The sequence below is a fragment of the Coregonus lavaretus genome (assembly GCF_964263955.1).
Source record: "Coregonus lavaretus genome assembly, chromosome: 18".
Lineage (NCBI taxonomy): Eukaryota > Metazoa > Chordata > Actinopteri > Salmoniformes > Salmonidae > Coregonus > Coregonus lavaretus.
In genome coordinates, this window is record NC_140005.1 from 5475216 (window position 1) to 5496901 (window position 21686).

General features: G+C 42.4%; 1 protein-coding gene across 2 annotated transcripts; it reads right to left on the reverse strand.

The window, feature by feature from the left end:
• Positions 1–7297: 7297 nt before the first annotated feature.
• Positions 7298–18472, reverse strand: LOC311145244 (uncharacterized protein). 2 transcript variants are annotated; one of them, XM_084181478.1, is made up of 4 exons: positions 18320–18472; positions 16953–17183; positions 13610–13723; positions 7298–10606 (listed from the first exon to the last, which is right to left on the reverse strand). In XM_084181478.1, the coding sequence occupies exons 2-4, from the start codon at positions 17050–17052 to the stop codon at positions 9501–9503; spliced, it is 1320 nt and encodes a 439-aa protein (XP_084037604.1). In that variant the 5' UTR covers positions 17053–17183; positions 18320–18472; the 3' UTR covers positions 7298–9500. The 2 variants fall into 2 exon arrangements, with proteins under 2 accessions (XP_084037604.1, XP_084037605.1); XM_084181479.1 differs by having other exon boundaries at positions 16953–17200; positions 18320–18429.
• Between the last annotated feature and the right edge of the window lie 3214 nt (positions 18473–21686).

Sequence of the window (21686 nt, forward strand, 5' to 3'; positions counted from 1 at the left end):
TACAACCTCTCACTTTCAGTTATTTGAAAAGGAAATAATCTCCCAAATATCACTATTTCTAAAACAAGCCATATAATGTTGGTTGCAATTTCAATTTATCCTCCAGAAACGACAGAACATATAATGCAACTAATATTGTGGTTAAACTCAAATATACTAGCCAGTATTTTTTGAATAAAAAAAAAAAAAAAGGTATAATCTTCGTAAATTATATCATAGGTAAGACTGCAGCTAACAAAAACATATGGAAATGTCTGCTCTACCCAAAATTACAACCACATAATTGCAGCATTACTGCAAAAATGGAAGAGGAAAGTGGAAGGGGGAAAAAGTAAGGAACTTGTCTGTCGGCCTTGCATTAAAGAACATAATTGGTTAAAGAAAATTGTGATAAATAAAAAAGTATACCAGTTTCATTTAAGGACCAAAAGATTGACAGCCGTCCCATATAGATTGCAAAATAGTTGGGAAGAGATTTTTGACGTACCGATCCCATGGCATAGTGTTTATGAACTGATACGCAAAACGACGCCGGATTCAAAACTTAGAATTGTTCAATTTTAATTATTATACAAAATTCTTGCTTCCAATAGAATGTTATTTATATGGAGGATACAATCTTCGCAGCTCTGCAGATTTTGCTGCGAAGAGACAGAATCATTAGAGCATTTGTTTTGGTACTGTCCATTTGTGGCTTGTTTTTGGTCACAGGTCCAGGAATGGCTAAAGGATTGCAATATTTACCTGGAGCTAACCCTGCAGATAGCACTACTGGGTGATCTGAAAAGTCATAGTCAATCGATCAATAATATAATAATACTTTTAGCAAAAATGTTTATTTTCAATTTACAATCTGTAGAAACAATGAGAATAGAAGGGTTCAGAACTTTTGTGAAACATCACAGTACAGTTGAAAAATATATGGCAAATAGAAATCCAATATAGATGGTGTTAAGAGATAGATGGGAGGTGTTGAATGGAGCTGAAGGATGGGACTAATAACAACTAACAAGAACTAATAACAACAAGATAACTAATGTAAAGCATACTGTGTCCATAATAAGTATACATGTAATAGGTTGAGAGCTTTTATGAAAGAGCAGAGTTAGAAAGATATGGCATATAGAAGCAAACCGGATGGACATCATGAAAATGTTCGGAGAGGTTGAGGGTAGAGGAAGTTGAGGAGTAAAAACTAAAAAATATAATTATTGTAAAATTGACTGTGTCCATAAAATGAATATAGTATGTATAAGCTGGAAGTAGAGGCCTAATCATTGTTGTTCACTAGTTTACTCTAATTAGGATAGGGGTGGTGGGGTTGGAAAGTAAGGGAAATATATATTTTTAAAGGATATGTTTATATATGTATGAATATGTATTTATGTTTATGTACAGTGGGGGAATTTTTTTTTTAGTCAGCCACCAATTGTGCAAGTTCTCCCACTTAAAAAGATGAGAGAGGCCTGTAATTTTCATCATAGGTACACGTCAACTATGACAGACAAAATGAGAAAAGAAAATCCAGAAAATCACATTGTAGGATTTTTAATGAATTTATTTGCAAATTATGGTGGAAAATAAGTATTTGGTCAATAACAAAAGTTTCTCAATACTTTGTTATATACCCTTTGTTGGCAATGACACAGATCAAACGTTTTCTGTAAGTCTTCACAAGGTTTTCACACACTGTTGCTGGTATTTTGGCCCATTCCTCCATGCAGATCTCCTCTAGAGCAGTGATGTTTTGGGGCTGTCGCTGGGCAACATGGACTTTCAACTCCCTCCAAAGATTTTCTATGGGGTTGAGATCTGGAGACTGGCTAGGCCACTCCAGGACCTTGAAATGCTTCTTACGAAGCCACTCCTTCGTTGCCCGGGCGGTGTGTTTGGGATCATTGTCATGCTGAAAGACCCAGCCACGTTTCATCTTCAATGCCCTTGCTGATGGAAGGAGGTTTTCACTCAAAATCTCACGATACATGGCCCCATTCATTCTTTCCTTTACACGGATCAGTCGTCCTGGTCCCTTTGCAGAAAAACAGCCCCAAAGCATGATGTTTCCACCCCCATGCTTCACAGTAGGTATGGTGTTCTTTGGATGCAACTCAGCATTCTTTGTCCTCCAAACACGACGAGTTGAGTTTTTACCAAAAAGTTATATTTTGGTTTCATCTGACCATATGACATTCTCCCAATCCTCTTCTGGATGATCCAAATGCACTCTAGCAAACTTCAGACGGGCCTGGACATGTACTGGCTTAAGCAGGGGGACACGTCTGGCACTGCAGGATTTGAGTCCCTGGTGGCGTAGTGTGTTACTGATGGTAGGCTTTGTTACTTTGGTCCCAGCTCTCTGCAGGTCATTCACTAGGTCCCCCCGTGTGGTTCTGGGATTTTTGCTCACCATTCTTGTGATCATTTTGACCCCACGGGGTAAGATCTTGCGTGGAGCCCCAGATCGAGGGAGATTATCAGTGGTCTTGTATGTCTTCCATTTCCTAATAATTGCTCCCACAGTTGATTTCTTCAAACCAAGCTGCTTACCTATTGCAGATTCAGTCTTCCCAGCCTGGTGCAGGTCTACAATTTTGTTTCTGGTGTCCTTTGACAGCTCTTTGGTCTTGGCCATAGTGGAGTTTGGAGTGTGACTGTTTGAGGTTGTGGACAGGTGTCTTTTATACTGATAACAAGTTCAAACAGGTGCCATTAATACAGGTAACGAGTGGAGGACAGAGGTGCCTCTTAAAGAAGAAGTTACAGGTCTGTGAGAGCCAGAAATCTTGCTTGTTTGTAGCTGACCAAATACTTATTTTCCACCATAATTTGCAAATAAATTCATAAAAAATCCTACAATGTGATTTTCTGGATTTTTTTCCCTCAATTTGTCTGTCATAGTTGACGTGTACCTATGATGAAAATTACAGGCCTCTCTCATCTTTTTAAGTGGGAGAACTTGCACAATTGGTGGCTGACTAAATACTTTTTTTCCCCACTGTATATGTATATATATATATATATATATACAGTGGGGAGTATTTGATACACTGCCGATTTTGCAGGTTTTCCTACTTACAAAGCATGTAGAGGTATGTAATTTTTATCATAGGTACACTTCAACTGTGAGAGACGGAATCTAAAACAAAAATCCAGAAAATCACATTGTATGATTTTTAAGTAATTAATTTGCATTTTATTGCATGACATAAGTATTTGATCACCTACCAACCAGTAAGAATTCCGGCTCTCACAGACCTGTTAGTTTTTCTTTAAGAAGCCCTCCTGTTCTCCACTCATTACCTGTATTAACTGCACCTGTTTGAACTCGTTACCTGTATAAAAGACACCTGTCCACACACTCAATCAAACACACTCCAACCTCTCCACAATGGCCAAGACCAGAGAGCTGTGTAAGGACATCAAGGATACAATTGTAGACCTGCACAAGGCTAGGATGGGCTACAGGACAATAGGCAAGCAGCTTGGTGAGAAGGCAACAACTGTTGGCGCAATTATTAGAAAATGGAAGAAGTTCAAGATGACGGTCAATCACCCTCGGTCTGGGGCTCCATGCAAGATCTCACCTCGTGGGGCATCAATGATCATGAGGAAGGTGAGGGATCAGCCCAGAACTACACGGCAGGACCTGGTCAATGACCTGAAGAGAGCTGGGACCACAGTCTCAAAGAAAACCATTAGTAACACACTACGCCGTCATGGATTAAAATCCTGCAGCGCACGCAATGTCCCCCTGCTCAAGCCAGCGCATGTCCAGGCCCGTCTGAAGTTTGCCAATGACCATCTGGATGATCCAGAGGAGGAATGGGAGAAGATCATGTGGTCTGATGAGACAAAAATATAGCTTTTTGGTCTAAACTCCACTCGCCGTGTTTGGAGGAAGAAGAAGGATGAGTACAACCCCAAGAACACCATCCCAACCGTGAAGTATGGAGGTGGAAACATCATTCTTTGGGGATGCTTTTCTGCAAAGGGGACAGGACGACTGCACCGTATTGAGGGGAGGATGGATGGGGCCATATATCACGAGATCTTGGCCAACAACCTCCTTCCCTCAGTAAGAGCATTGAAGATGGGTCCTGGCTGGGTCTTCCAGCATGACATCGACCCGAAACACATAGCCAGGGCAACTAAGGAGTAGCTCCGTAAGAAGCATCTCAAGGTCCTGGAGTGGCCTAGCCAGTCTCCAGACCTGAACCCAATAGAAAATCCACACATACACACTCTCCCCCACATACACTCTCTCCCCCACATACACACTCTCCCCCACATACACACTCCCCCACCTAAACACTCTCCCCCACCTACACACTCTCCCACATACACTCTCTCCCCCACATACACACTCTCCCCCACATACACACTCTCCCCCACATACACTCTCCCCCCCACATACACACTCTCCCCCACCTACACTCTCTCCCCCACATACACTCTCTCCCCCACATACACTCTCTCCCCCACATACACTCTCTCCCCCACATACACACCCTCCCCCACCTACACACTCTCCCCCACATACACACTCTCCCCCACATACACTCTCTCCCCCACATACACTCTCCCCCATACACACTCTCTCCCCCCCATACCTTCTATGTCATTTATTTATAGTGTTTATTTCCACCTTTGTTGATTCCTAATTTCGGGCCTTTTAGTACTTTCGTGTTCCAGCTCCTTGTATTTGGGGATTTATTATTTCATTATTTTTTTTGTCCTTCCATCTTATACCATCTTATCAATATATACAGGTATATACTAAAATAAACACATTATTTTTAAAACATTCCCACACTTGAATAGTATAGCTTATTTGTAGTTTATATCTTTATCAGATGCTGTATTATATTACTTCAATTTCCTGTATTCAAAGACGATCCCAGATGTGGATAGTGTAGGGTGTTCCATTATTCATTCCTTCTATGGGAACTTTCTAATATTTAAAACAGCTGAGAAAGCTGGCTCATTGAAAATGAGAGATAACATGGGAACGTCAAACCACTAAATAAAACCTGTTCTGTACCATGAACAAATCTTCCGATCTTTTCCTATTCATCTTTAACGAAGACTTTTGTGTTCGTTTCACTGATGTCATCTCTGGATCCTGGACCTGAATATAATGTGTGAATGACGTCAGAACAGCATGTCAGTTGGTGGTTTATACAAATCAATGCATTTAAGTAGCCTGTACATGAGCGTGTAGCTCAGTCGGTAGAGCATGACGCTTGCCACGCCAGCGTTGTGGGTTCGATTCACACGGAGGGCCAGTATAAAAATTAAAAATAAATGTATGCACTCAAGTCGCTCTGGATAAGAGCGTCTGCTAAATGACAAAAAATAATTTTAATGACGGAGTGAAATGGGTTATAATAGAGGGCAAAAGTGATACATCATATTTCGTCCAATTCCTTGCCATCAAATGGTTTACTAACTATGCACTATTTAATTTCATAAGACTTATGAGAGGTAATAACTTGAGAATGGCCAACCACTGTAGATTAAAACCTTCTCTTACCATAGACCAATCTTAGTCTCCTCTTCTTCAGAATTAGTATCAATGTTATTGTCCAATACATCTAATGTCTTCCTCTGCTGGGGAGCCGAATCAACGACCTTGTCCTCCTGGCATCTTCTTTTGTGGCCTGAGGTTGAGAGTTCCATCTCTGTATTCTGCTGCACACACAGGGATCTGCTGGCTATAGCTAGTTTACAAGGTATGGACTTCTAGAAAGAATAAGTCCTCAATAGTGATCTGAGTTCAACCTCCTGGTCCTCCGCCGGCGTGCCTACCCCCTCCCATTGCTTTGCAGCTCCTTCAGGGTTATCTTTGGGCTCTTTGTTGCCTCTCTGATTAATGCCCTCCTTGGCTGGTCCGTGAATTTTGGTGGGTTTGGTAGGTTTGTTGTGGTGCCATAGTCTTTCCATTTTTTAATAATGGTTCTCTGTGGGATGTTCAAAGTTTTAGATAGTTTTTTATAACCCAACCCTGATCTGTACTTCTCCACAACTTGGTCCCTGACCTGTTTGGAGAGCTCCTTGGTCTTCATGGTGCCCCTTGCTTAGTGGTGTTGCAGACTTTGGGGCCTTTCAGAACAGGTGTATATATACTGAGATCATGTGACAGATCATGTGACACTTAGATTGCACACAGGTGGACATTATTTAACTAATTATGTGACTTCTGAAGGTAATTGGTTGCACCAGATCTTATTTTGGGGCTTCATAGCAAAGGGGGTGATTACATATGAATGCACCACTTTTCCATTATTTTATTTTTAGAATTTCTTGCAAAAAAATATTTTTTTCATTCCACTTCATCAATTTGGACTATTTTGTGTATGCCAATTACATGAAATCCAAATAAAAATTAATTTAAATTACAGGTTGTAATGCAACAAAATAGGAAAAAACGCCAAGGGGGATGAATACTTTTCCAATCCAATTGTTACAGAATTGACCAAACTTAAAGAGTTCCATATAGAATCTTTAATAGATTTAATTCAAATATGTATCAAACCTTTTACACACTGTTAGCAACAACATTTTTCATGTTGATTTCATGTCCTTAGTCATGTTAAGCCATCGTTAAGAGATCACCTCAATAATTTTTAGAATTTTGGGAGACTTTATTCTCCGCAGATCTACCAAGGCTCCTGTGTGCTCAGTGATGGTCTGTAAAGAATGAGCTGGACAATGTGCGTTAAGTCATATGCCAGTTTCTGGGGCATATCATTAGTGCGGATGATGTAGCTACAGACCCTTTGAAGGCGAGGGCCATTACAGGAGTAACAGAAGCTGATCTGATGGAAGATGGCACTGACATTCCAGCTCAGAAGAAATGGAGGTCATTCCTTGGGATGCTGGTGTATTACCAACAGTTCATTGAAGGTTGCTCGACCAATCGCAAAGCCTCTCTTTGCATTGACTACTGGACACAAGGTTCCACGCTGGAAAAAAGAAGCGACGCTCACCTGTCAGGAAGTTGACGGCTGCCGACTGGACAACAGAATGCAGACAGGCCTTATGCTTCTCTCCTGGTGACCTCTGCAGCCCAATTAAACACTGCATCTATTCGTCCCCCTGAACTCTCTGGCCTCCCTCCAAACTAAACCCGTCTCATCCTCCTCCCCCTGGTTGACCACTGACCCATGAGCTTCGTGCCCTGAAACAAGCTGGCTGCCACCTGGAGCGCCTGAGCAGGGAGTCTGGGCTCACCGTCCACGCTGAGGCCTGCAAACTCCGCCTCTCCAACTACAGAGATGCAATCAGTGCTGCCGGGTCCGCCTACTTCACCAACACCTTCTATAAGAACAACCAGACTCTGTTCCCCACTGTCAGGAAACTACTTCAGCCCCATGACCACATATTCTCTACTCCCTTGACTGAACTCCTTCAGTTTTTTTCAAGGACAAGATCACCAAAATAAACTCATCACTCACTGATCAATCTGCCTCAGCCGCCCCTCCCCCCTGTCAACCTCCCAACTGTTACTCCTGAAACCCGGCTCTCCACATTCGGCCCCCATTGACTCTCCCTATATCTCAAAACTCGTCATGTCATCCAAGACTACAACCTGCTCCCTGGATCCTCTCCCCACTGTTCTCATCACAGCATGCCTGCCTGCCTGCTCTCTGTCCATATCTCACCCACATCAACCTCTCTCTCTCGCCCATGGAGCTGTCCCTTCCATCTACAAAACAGCTGCAGTCAACCCCATCCTAAAGAAGCCCGGACTAGATCATCCTCAACAACTATCGTCCCATCTCCAACCTCCTCTTTCTCACTAAAACCCTTGAAAAAGGCCAGTTGCCTCTCCACTACAAACCCACCTCCTGAACAAATAACCTATTCGTCCAGTCTGGTTCGCTCCCCCTCCACAGTACTGAAACGACCCTCCTCAAAAGTCATCAATGACCTCCTGACCTCTGCTGATGCTGGTGCCCTCAACATCCTGATTCTCCTCGACCTGAGTGCCGCCTTTGACACGGTGAGCCATCAAGTCCTGCTCACCAGGCTAGAGGGTCTTGGTGTTGAGGGCACTCTCCTGGCTAAAATCATACCTCACCAACCGGACCCACTACATCTCCCTCAAATGGCCATACCTCAAACAGCTGCAATTACACAGGGTGACCCTCAGGGCTCTGTTCTGGACTCTTCATCTACACCCTCCCCCTTGGTCAGATACTCCATCACTTCAACATCCACTGCTATGCCGAAAATACCCAGATCTACCTCAGCACCAAATCCCTTCTCGAGCCACATTGAATCCTCCATCTCTGAAATAAATACCTGGATGCAATAACTTCCTCAAGCTAAACAGTGACAAAACTGAACTCCTCCTCATAGGCACCAAAACCATACTCAGCGAAATTGTCAACCTAACCATTGATGATACCATTGTCTCTGCCTCACCCTGAACATGCAACCTTGGTGTCATCCTGGACTGCACCCTCTTTCGACCACTACATCCGACATACTGTCAAATCTTCATTCTTCCACCTCCACAATATTGCCAAAGTCAGGTCCTTTCTCTGCAGTTCTGCCGCTGAAACCCTCATCCAAGGATCTCCCGTCTCGACTACTGCAACACACTACTCTCCGGCATCAACACAAGCTCATTGAAAATAAGTCCCATGTATTATTATTTTTATTATTATAAGCGGGGACACTCAATGTGGGCACCATCCAATGAATATATGCATAAAACATCAGATACATTTTTAAGTGTTTTGGAAAATAACATATCTGGTTACCTGCATTAAGTACCAACAAAGGCTTTCTGCAAAGCATGAAAGGCAGATTATAGTTCTGGAAGAGCCTTGTCGACAGAAGGAGCAACAGAATACACTACAGTATCGTCCACATACAAGTGGAGGTTACAATTTCTTACAAACCAATATTGTTTATATAGATAGTAAAAAGTACAGGGCCCAAAATCGACCCTTGGGGGACACCTTATTTACTAAAGGAAACTTTACTTAACACCATCAGAAGTGTCCTGTCTGTCAGGTTGTTTTCAAACCAAATGCAAGCTGCCTGACCCAGGCCAATTTAAGATAGTCTACCAATTAATAATGGTCAACATAGTCGAAAGCCTTCCACAGGTCTATAAAAAGGGCAGCACAATGTCATTTACAATGTCATTTATCACCAAAGACGCAGCAGATATAGTGCTATGATGAACAGTTGGCTGATTCAATGAGGTGAAGCACTTCTCACAGCAATTCTGACCGTCGGGACAGAGTACGGTTTCTCTCCTGTACGTATTCGCTGGTGGTGTTTGAAGCTACCCACTTAAGAGAAGCTCTCCCCACATTCAGAACATTGATAAGGCTTTTCTCCTGTGTGCACTCTCTTATGAACGGTTAGATGACTTGGTGAGGTGAAACCCTTCCCCACAGCCAGAGCAGGAGTAGGGTTTCTCTCCTGTGTGTTTGCTGGTGAAGTTTTAGGCTGTCCAGTCGAGAGATTCTTCCACACAGTCAGATCAGGAGTAAGGCTTGTCCCCTGTGTGCACTCTGATGAAGTGTTAGGTTGCTTGATGTGGTGAAGCATTTCCCACAGTCGGAGCAGGAGTAAGGCTTCTCTCCAGAATGTTTCCGCAGGTGTCTTTCAAGATATGATGGGAATGGGAAACTCTTCCCACAGTCAGAGCAGGAGTAAGGCTTCTCCCCTGTGTGAGTTATCCGATGAGAGGTTAGATGACTTGATGTTGTGAAGCATTTCCCACAGTCAGAGCAGGAGTAAGGCTTCTCTCCAGAATGTTTCCGCAGGTGTATTTCAAGATATGATGGGAATGGGAAACTCTTCTCACAGTGAGGACAGTGGTGAGGCTTCTCTCCAGTGTGTGCTCGCTTGTGCCCGTTCAAGCCACTCAGTTGAGAGAAACTCATCCCACAGACAGAGCAGGAATATGGCTTCTCTCCAGAATGTTTTCGCAGGTGTCTTTCAAGATATGATGGGAATGGGAAACTCTCCTCACAGTGAGGACAATGGTGAGGCTTCTCTCCAGTGTGTGTCCGCTGGTGCACGTTCAAGCCACTCAGTTGAGAGAAACTCATCCCACAGACAGAGCAGGAATATGGCTTCTCTCCAGAATGTTTTCGCAGGTGTCTTTCAAGATATGATGGGAATGGGAAACTCTCCTCACAGTGAGGACAGTGGTGAGGCTTCTCTCCAGTGTGTGATCGCTGGTGCACATTCAAGCCACTGCGTTGAGAGAAACTCATCCCACAGACAGAGCAGGAATATGGCTTTTCTCCAGAATGTTTTCGCAAGTGTCTTTCAAGATATGATGGGAATGGGAAACTCTCCTCACAGTGAGGACAATGATGAGGCTTTTCTCCAGTGTGTGATCGCTGGTGCACGTTCAAGCCACTCAGTTGAGAGAAACTCATCCCACAGTCAGGGCAGGAATAAGGCTTCTCTCCGGAATGTTTTCGCAGGTGTCTTTCAAGATATGATAGGAATGGGAAACTCTTCTCACAGTGAGGACAGTGGTGAGACCTCTTAGCTTTGCCCACTTCCTTATGTTGCTTCCCTGATGCAGGAAATGTCTCAACTTGGTCAGAGGAGTTAGGGGTGTCTCCTGTATAAATGACAACAGAACAACAAGTGAGCTGGTGCAAAACAAATGCATAATTTTTTGCATCAAATTAAAAGAAAGCAATGTGCCCAATAAAGCAGTACTGAAATGGCTAGAGTAGGTTTCTCTGCTTGGAACTAATGTTACATTCACTTACTCTTCATTTGTAAGGAAGTCTATGTTCTATGGAAGACAATACCGTTGGCAAGCACCTTTAACATTAGAACCGCTGGGCCTCGAGGAACCCCCCCCCTTCAAGCTAATGAGCAGTCATTCTGACTGCAACATTCTAACAGTGTCATTTATACATTTCATATATGCTTTCACAAAAATAATAATTTGGTTGTTTATGAAGGTCTAAGGTAACATTAGAATATGATTTCTATTTAAATTTCAAGCACAATAGTATTTATCAGTTTGTTACTGTAGGAAATATGTAAAAACGAAACCACTAAAAACACCAAAATTCAAGTGTTCAATAAATGTTATGGAACACGGTAACAGCTTATTTTTTATAACAACAACATGTTTTGTTTTTTTTGTTTTTTTAAACACCCCCAAAATACCCCAACCAATTTTTAATGTTTTTTTATTTTTTTATTTAGCAGACACTCTTATCCAGAGCGACTTACAGGAGCAATTAGGGTTAAGTGCCTTGCTCAAGGGCACATCGACAGATTTTTCACCTAGTCGGCTCGGGGATAAAACCAGCGACCTTTCGGTTACTGGCACAACGCTCTTAACCACTAAGCTACCTGCCGCTCACACGGTGCACTCCAAGTAGGCCAGAGTAGACTGATAAAACTGCTTGGATTTGGTGGACTGATATCAGGTTACATACCATTTGGAGATTATAATTAGAATATACAGTTGAAGTTGGAAGTTTACATACACCTTAGCCAAATACATTCAAACTCAGTTTTTCACAATTCCTGACAGTTAATCCTAGTAAAAACTCCCTGTCTTAGGTCAGTTAGGATCACCACCTTATTTTAAGAATGTGAAATGTCAGAATAATAGTAGAGAGAATGATTTATTTCAGCTTGTATTTCTTTCATCACATTCCCAGTGGGTCAGAAGTTTACATACACTCAATTAGTATTTGGTAGCATTGCCTTTAAATTGTTTAACTTGGGTCAAACGTTTCGCGTAGCCTTCCACAAGCGTCCCACAATAAGTTGGGTGAATTTTGGCCCATTCCTCCTGACAGAGCTGGTGTAACTGAGTAAGGTTTTGTAGGCCTCCTTGCTCGCACACGCTTTTTCAGTTCTGCCCACAAATGTTCTATAGGATTGAGGTCAGGGCTTTGTGATGGCCACTCCAATACCTTGACTTTGTTGTCCTTAAGCCATTTTGCCACAACTTTGTTAGTATGCTTGGGGTCATTGCCCATTTGGAAGACCCATTTGCGACCAAGCTTTTAACTTCCTGACTGATGTCTTGAGATGTTGCTTCAATATATTCACATAATTTTCCTTCCTCATGATGCCATCTATTTTGTGAAGTGCACCAGTCCCTCCTGCAGCAAAGCACCCCCACAGCATGATGCTGCCACTCCCGTGCTTCACGGTTGGGATGGTGTTCTTCGGCTTGCAAGCCACACACTTTTTCCTCCAACCATAACGATGGTCAATATGGCCAAACAGTTCTATTTTTGTTTCATCAGACCAGAGGACATTTCTCCAAAAAGTACGATCTTTGTCCCCATGTGCAGTTGCAAATCATAGTCTGGCTTTTTTATGGCGGTTTTGGAGCAGTGGCTTCTTCCTTGCTGAGCGGCCTTTCAGGTTATGTCGATGTAGGACTCGTTTTACTGTGGATATAGATACTTTTGTACCTGTTTCCTCCAGCATCTTCACAAGGTCCTTCGCTGTTGTTCTGGGATTGATTTGTACTTTTCGCACCAAAGTACATTCATCTCTAGGAGACAGAACGCGTCTCCTTCCTGAGCGGTATGACGGCTGCGTGGTCCCATGGTGTTTATACTTGCGTACTATTGTTTGTACAGATGAACGTGGTACCTTCAGGCGATTGGAAATTGCTCCCAAGGATGAACCAGACAATTTATTTTCTGAGGTCTTGGCTGATTTCTTTTGATTTTTCCATGATGTCAAGCAAAGAGGCACTGAGTTTGAAGGTAGGCCTTGAAATACATCCACAGGTACACCTCCAATTGACTCAGAAGCTTCTAAAGCCATGACATCATTTTCTGGAATTTTTCAAGCTGTTTAAATGCACAGTCAACTTAGTGTATGTAAACTTCTGACCCACTGAAATTGTGATACAGTGAATTATAAGTGAAATAATCGGTCTGTAAACAATTGTTGGAAAAATTACTTGTGTCATGCACAAAGTAGATGTCCTAACCGACTTGCCAAAACTATAGTTTGTTAACAATAAATGTATGGAGTGGTTGAAATACAAGTTTTAATGACTCCAACCTAAGTGTATGTAAACTTCCGACTTCAATTGTAATTATGCATCGTTCGCTTTAGCGGTTCTAGTGTTGAAGACCCACTCCAGCCTCCCTACAGCCTGTAGCACCTGATTTACTTAACAACACATCAGATCTTTTCAAGAACTGATCTGATTAGTCAAAAAGTAACAATTAGTAGAAAAAGATCAGAATTAGGTCGCCTGTGTAAACACAGCCTATGATGAGCAGTTTCTCTAGCCATCGTTTCGGGACATTTCTTGTCAAGTGGCCAATTGTCCTCTATTGTTCCCGCAAGCAATGGAGGAAGCCGATGACATCAGAGTGCATCACCAGGCCAGCTCCTTGAATTGCCAAACCTTTGAATTTCACAACTGTGTCAACAACAAACAAAAAAACTATTGCTCATAACCTCAAAATGTGTGCACTTTACTGCATTTATCCTTGGAATTTCGTTTTTGAACGCGAAAAGTTCAAAAACAGCTGGAGTGGGACTTTAAAACGGTGATGTCAACTAATGTGTTCCTGGATCATCTGTCAGGCCTAAGAAAATAGAGAAAACCTGCTCTTACCACCATCAACAGATTCCCCAATATCTTCCTCCTCCTCCTCTTTAATGGTGACATTCAGCCCCAGTGTTTGACCGCTGTCTGCCATCTTTACTGACGCCATCTCTGGACTCTCTCCTGTGTGAATGAGAACAGGAAAACGTGTAAACAGCTAAACTATAGTATTGAAATTATGTCATCTTGCATTGACTTGAGGAAATAAAATAAAATACTAAAACCATGTAACAAAGTGGTTGGCGAGCAACTAAATAACCCAGTATGTCCTTTAATCTGCCTGGCACGATCCACAACAGCCCCAGGTGTCCTAAGTGAAACATTGGATAGCATCTTAAAAATAATGTAACCAATCTGTCTCTGACTAAAAGTAATGTATGAAAACCAGCAGACAGTGTGGCCCTTGAGGACCAGAACAACACTGGTGTAACAGCTGTTGATAAACATTGGGTGTTATCATTAGCGCACACGGTAGCAAATAGTTTGGCCCTGTTGCAAAACATTTTGCAATGGAAAACGTTTATTCAAGGAACCAAACGGAAGCAAACAGAAGCAAACGCAATGAAACAGGGAGGGACCGACCTGAAATGTGTCCAAATAAACTAATTGACATTTCAGAACGTTTAACGTTTAGAGTCAACCAGGGTTCCCCAACTGGCGGTTATTTTATTTGGCCCCCCAAGTTCTGAGCAAAAAACTATTTTTTGACATAAAATATTGTAAAAACACCAACAAATCAGCTCCAAGTGATTTCAATTTTGGAAATCTGTTACAAAGTATTCCAACGCATTATAGAGATATACTGTATGTGATTGTATACAAATGTAAGCAAGGTTTTAGTCAAATATCTGTTTGGGCTTCTTGCGTCAATTTACGGTCTACAAATTATTTGTAATTGTGTTCCCCTGGCCATCCGCTCAAGAAAATAAATTGGCCCGTGGCAGAATCTAGTTGATGATCTCTGGAGTAAACGGTTTCCATTGCAAAACGTTTTGCAACAGACCAAATGTTTTGCTACAGTCTGGGCCTAACAAATACACCCCTGCCGTCCTACCTTGGTTGTAACCACTTTTGATAATCCCTGCTGTTACCTGGGTAATGATCACATTCCCATGATAAACCCTGCTGTTACCTGGGTAATCATCACATTCCCATGATAAACCCTGCTCTCTTACCTGGGTAATGATCACATTCCCATGATAAACCCTGCTGTTACCTGGGTAATGATCACATTCCCATGATAAACCCTGCTCTGTTACCTGGGTAATGATCACATTCCCATGATAAACCCTGCTCTCTTACCTGGGTAATCATCACATTCCCATGATAAACCCTGCTCTCTTACCTGGGTAATCATCACATTCCCATGATAAACCCTGCTGTTACCTGGGTAATCATCACATTCCCATGATAAACCCTGCTGTTACCTGGGTAATGATCACATTCCCATGATAAACCCTGCTCTCTTACCTGGGTAATGATCACATTCCCATGATAAACCCTGCTGTTACCTGGGTAATGATCACATTCCCATGATAAACCCTGCTCTGTTACCTGGGTAATGATCACATTCCCATGATAAACCCTGCTCTGTTACCTGGGTAATGTGATCACATTCCCATGATAAACCCTGCTGTTACCTGGGTAATGATCACATTCCCATGATAAACCCTGCTCTGTTACCTGGGCTCTCCCCACATGCTTCAAGATGGCCACCATTGTTCCTGTACCCAAGAAAGCAAAGGTAACTGAACTAAACGACTATCGCCCCGTAGCCCTCACCTCTCATCATGAAGTGCTTTAAGAGTCAAGGATCATATCACCTCTACCTTACCTGTCACCCTAGATAGACCCACTTCAATTTGCTTACAGCCCCAATAGATCCACAGACGATGCAATCGCCATCACTCTGCCCTATCCCATCTGGACAAGAGGAAAACCTATGTAAGAATGCTGTTCATTGACTATAGCTCAGCATTCAACACCATAGTACCCTCCAAGCTCATCATTAAGCTTGAGGCCCTGGGTCTGAACCCCGCCCTGTGCAACTGGGTCCTGGACCTCCTGACGGACCCACCCAGGTGGTGAAGGTAGGAAACAACACCTCCACTTCGCTGATCCTCAACACTGGGGCCTCACAAGGGTGCGTGCTCAGCCCACTCCTGTACTCCCTGTTCACCCATGACTGCGTGGCCAAGCACGCCTCCAACTCAATCATCAAGTTTGCAGACGACACAACAGTAGTAGGCTTGATTACCAACAATGACGAGACCGCCTACAGGGAGGAGGTGAGGGCTCTGGGAGTGTGGTGCCAGGTAAATAACCCCTCACTCAACGTCAACAAAACAAAGGAGATGATCGTGGACTTCAGGAAACGGCAGAGGGTGCACCCCCCTATCCACATCGATGGGACTGCAGTGAAGGTGGAAAGCTTCAAGTTCCTTGGCGTACACATCACTGACAAACTGAAATGGACCACCCACACAGACGGTGTGGTGAAGAAGGTGCAACAGAGCCTCTTCAACCTCAGAAGGCTAAATAAATTTGGCTTGGCACCTAAAGCCCTCACAAACTTTTACAGATGCACAATTGAGAGCATCCTGTCGGGCTGTATCACCGCCTGGTAGGCAACTGCACCGCCCGCAACCGCAGGGCTCTCCAGAGGGTGGTGCGGTCTGCCCAACGCATTACCGGGGGCAAACTACCCGCCCTCCAGGACACCTACAGCACCCGATGTCACAGGAAGGCCAAAAAGATCATCAAGGACATCAACCACCCGAGCCCCACTATCATCCAGAAGGCGAGGTCAGTACAGGTGCATCAAAGCTGGGACCGAGAGACTGAAAAACAGCTTCTATCTCAAGGCCATCAGACTTTTAAACAGCCATCACTAGCACATTAGAGGCTGCTGCCTATAGACATAGACTAGAAATCACTGGCCACTTTAAGAAATGGAACACTAGCCACTTGAATAATGTTTACATATCTTGCATTCCTCATCTCATATGTACATACTGTATTCTATACTATTCTACGGTATCTTAGTCACTTTAATAATGTTTACATGTCTTGCATTACTCATCTCATATGTACATACTGTATTCTATACAATTCTACTGTATCTTAGTCCATGCCGCTCTGATATCGCTCGTCCACATATGCATATATTCTTAATTAATCCCTAACTTAGATTTGTGTGTATTGGGTATATGTTGTGAAATTGTTAGATATTACTGCACTGTCGGAGCTAGAAGTACAAGCATTTCGCTACACCTGCAATAACATCTGCTAAACACGTGTATGTGACCAATAAAATGTGATTTGATGCCCATGATAAACCCTGCTCTGTTACCTGGGTAATCATCACATTCCCAAATCTTCACCTCCTCTTCTACATCTTTTGTGATGATATTCAGCCGGAGTGTTTGACTGCTTTCTTTCACTGATGCCATCTCTCCTGCGGTGCCCAGGGAACTCCTTTGTCACAACCAGGACCCAGTCAGTATAGGCTTGGGCTCAGTGTGGAAGGAGAGTAGCAGGCTCGTTATCCTCGCTGTCCTAAATTAAAGACCAGATAAACAACCTGTAAAAGAAAAAAGCCTGTGTGAAATACAGGACTGTTATGTCATTTGGTGGTTTGCTATCTAGTTAGTGCACACATCCATTGTTTTCTGAGGTAGCCAGTCATTTGATCAACGTTGATATGCTAATTTAGTTCACTGTATGGGGCCTCAGCTGGCTAAGCTAAGAAATAAAGTCTAAAATTGCAAGGTAGCTAGCTTTTATTGGGGTTTTGGTTTTTAGCTGAACCAGTATCTGGGGCAGAGGAGGAGATAATGAATATGACGAGTCACCTCTCTAGCCCAGTTAGCTACGCCACGCCCGGTATATGTACTTCCCAAAAATGTCTAAATGAACATTTACAAGCAACTGAAAAATAATTGTCTGGAAAGGGCGCTTGAGCCAAATTCACATTTTCTTCACCTCCCAATAAATGTAGATTCATTTGGCGCATGGCGTACATACTTGGTCACAAATAATACAGAATCTTTCCAGTCAAGGGATTTTTTTTCGGTTGCTTGTACATTTTTTATTTAGACATTTTTGGGAAGTAAATACCGGGCGTGGCGCCAGTAAATTAATGGTAGCTAACTGGGCTAGAGAGGACATTAGTCGTAGTCATTGTCTCCTCCTCTGCCCAGATACTGGGGTGTATTCATTATTTCTTACAAGGGAAACCGTTTAATTTTTAATAACCAAACGGACGCAAACAGATCAAATCGAACGAAACGGGGAGGGACCTAGCTACCTGAATTTGTCCAATGGAAACTCGTTTTCGTTGCAGACCGTTTTCGGTTTGGAGTAAACTGTTTCTGTTGCAACACGTTTTACAACAAATCGGCGTTATGAATACACTCCAAGTAACAAAGCAAACGAAACCGGGAGGGACATACCTGAATTTGTGCAGGTTTAAGCCACCATTTCCCGCTAGCTAGCTAATGATTGCTACAGAACATTTGGTTTAGCTAACGTTAGGTAGCTATATATTTCCCTATTTTGTTATTAGAAAACGTATGTGGTGACAGTTTTTCAATGTATTGTTTGTTAACTTTAGCTATGAGTTGAGTAACATTAACCAACGTTAGCTAGCTAACAGTAGGCCTTGCCTGGCCATTTGCCCTGCTGCAACACAATACTTCTCCAGAGGAGGGCTCTTACCTGAGGCCTTGCTTCGCTAAAACGGAATCATAAATGCTTTTTAAAAACTGGATTAACCTATGTGTTTATTGTTTAACGAATAAAGTGTTATTTATGCATTGATCTCTCCTCCAAAAGAAACGCGATGGCAATTCGCGCATTTCCTTTTTCGACAGACTAGGCGAGTTTCAAACTACACAACCGTAGACAGACGGACGCCACCTGTGTGCGGGAGTGTGAATCACAGGGCATAATACTTAACTCAGGTTGTGGTCATTTTATTAATAACAAAATGTGATACTGGATTATTCTCATTCGAAAGTGTGAAGTCCTCAAAATAAACAATATTTTGTTTACACACAAAAAGGAGTGACTTTAGCCAGAGTATTTCTAAGCCTGTGTTTACACAGGCAGCCCAGATCTGATATTTTTTCCACTAACTGGTCTTTTCACACCAGATCTTTTTAAGAACTGATTAGTCAAAAAAGACCAATTAGTGGAAAAAGTTCAGAATTAGGTTGCCTGTGTAAACACAGCCTATGATGAGCAGTTTCTTTAGCCATCCTTTAAGCCATTTGTTGTCAAGTGGCCCATAGTTGGCAGTCAATAGATTTCCATCCAGTTGGCGACAGATTTTCATGGGAATATTCTAGAATCCCCATGAAAACAATATGTACATTTTCCACCAGAAGCTGGGTTTCCATCCAATTGGTGACATATTTTCATGCAAATATTCTAGAATCCACATAAAGAAAAGATGTGCATTTTCCGACCAGTGGTATGTTTCCACCAAACGGACTGCTGGATAAGAATCAGTGTGTGATGACATAGTGCACACAAAATGTACTTTTTCGCTTAAGTCTTCATGTACCGAATAAAATATAAACTCTACAGCTCGCAGATACTGTGCGGATAGGCTGTGCGTGTTAGCTAGTCTACGTGATGAGATTATTATGGATAAGGGCGAGAATATTTTTTATTTGTGAAACGTCAGTCAAGCATCGATCATCGTATCACCAGAATAAGACCCTTGATTTTTATTAGAAAGGAGCAACAAGTTCATCACCCTGAGCACTTTCACCACCCTGTGAAGTTCATCATAACTTAGTTGATGAATGGAAAACAGTAGTATCAAAGAATGGAGCAAAAAGAAAGTTGTCTAAAATTGGAGTGAATGATGATAGTATTGTGGATAAGGATTGTTTCTTCTTGGGCTGCATTTTCTGAATAAGAAATGTTATCTGGGAGATCTGAATAAGGAATGTTATATGAATAAGGAATGTTATCTGGGAGATCTGAATAAGGAATGTTATCTGGGAGATCTGAATAAGAAATGTTATCTGGGAGATCTGAATAAGGAATGTTATCTGGGAGATCTGAATAAGGAATGTTATCTGGGAGATCTGAATAAGGAATGTTATCTGGGAGATCTGAATAAGGAATGTTATCTGGGAGATCTGAATAAGGAATGTTATCTGGGAGATCTGAATAAGAAATGTTATCTGGGAGATCTGAATAAGGAATGTTATCTGGGAGATCTGAATAAGGAATGTTATCTGGGAGATCTGAATAAGGAATGTTATCGGGGAGATCTGAATAAGGAATGTTATCTGGGAGATCTGAATAAGGAATGTTATCTGGGAGATCTGAATAAGGAATGTTATCTGGGAGATCTGAATAAGGAATGTTATCTGGGAGATCTGAATAAGGAATGTTATCTGGGAGATCTGAATAAGGAATGTTATCTGGGAGATCAGTGAGGTTTCAGAGAAGGTGAAGCATGGACTGTGAAAAGTGGAGTCAAAGTGACCAGAAGGGGGCGCTCTTTCTGTTTACGAATAGTGGATTAATCAGAGTGACCAGAAGGGGGCGCTCTTTCTGTTTACGAATAGTGGATTCAATCAGAGTGACCAGAAGGGGGAGCTCTTTCTGTTTACGAATAGTGGATTCAATCAGAGTGACCAGGAGTGGGCTCGTTCTGATTAATTGTATTCTGAAGAACAGAAGAAAATTGCAGTAGGACTCGCAAGAATCGCGAATTTCCGAAGTAATATGCTTTGAACTTCGGAGCAGGGACCCTGTTAAAGGAGTCATCTCCAGGATGTCTATGGAAGTAGAGACTGAATACCTCAAGAATAGAATCCAAGGTGTAGTTAGTGCCAGTCGCCTGATCAGAATGGTGAACGGAGAAAAAAATGTATATCAGTTCTATTGTTTTTTGATAAAGAGCACCTCCCTACACATGTGAAGCTAGGATATGTAAGGTATGCAGTAAGAGCATTCTTCCCCAAACCACCAGTGCAAAAACTGCAAAGGTTTTGGCTATGTTGCAAATGTTTGCGTAAGGATGGAGTACACTGAAGATCAGCATATAGGGTGTTGCAACTGGTGAAGATCATGATCCTGAATTCATGGAGTGCCCTGTAAGGGTGAAGGAGATGGAAGTGGCAAAAGTCAGGGCTGTATATCGGATATCTTAGACAAAGACGATAAAACAAGTTTTTGGCCTACTTCTAAATTGCACCACCGCCTCAATGGCATTTAATACAAAATATATATATATATACAGTACCAGTCAAAAGTTTGGACACACCTACTCATTCAAGGGTTTTTCTTTATTTTTACCAATATCTACATTGTAAAATAATTGTGTAGACATCAAAACTCTGAAATAACACATGGAATCATGCAGTAACCAAAAAAGTGTTAAACAAATCAAAATATATTTTATATTTGAGATTCTTCAAAGTAGCCACCCTTTGCCTTGATGACAGCTTTGCACACACTTGGCATTCTTTCACCCAGCTTCACCTGGAATGCTTTTCCAACAGTCTTGAAGGAGTTCCCACAAATGCTGAGCACTTTTGGCTGCTTTTCCTTCACTCTGCGGTCCCACTCATCCCAAACCATCTCAATTGGGTTGAGGTCAGGTGATTGTGGAGGCCAGGTCATCTGATGCAGCACTCCATCACTGTCCTTCTTGCTAAAATAGCCCTTACACAGCCTGGAGGTGTGGTGGGTCATTGTCCTGTTGAAAAACAAATGATAGTCACACTAAGCGCAAATCAGATGGGATGGCGTATCGCTGCAGAATGCTGTGGTAGCCATGCTGGTTAAGTATGCCTTGAATTCTAAATAAATCACTTACAGTGTCACCAGCAAAGCACCCCCACATCATCACACCTCCTCCTCCATGCTTCATGGTGGGAACCACACATGCGTTCACCTACTCTGCGTCTCACAAAGACACAGCGGTTGGAACCAAAAATCTCAAATTTGGACTCCAGACCAAAGGACAAATTTCCACCAGTCTAATGTCCATTGCTCGTGTTTCTTGGCCCAAGCAAATCTCTTCTTCTTATTGGTGTCCTTTAGTAGTGGTTTCTTT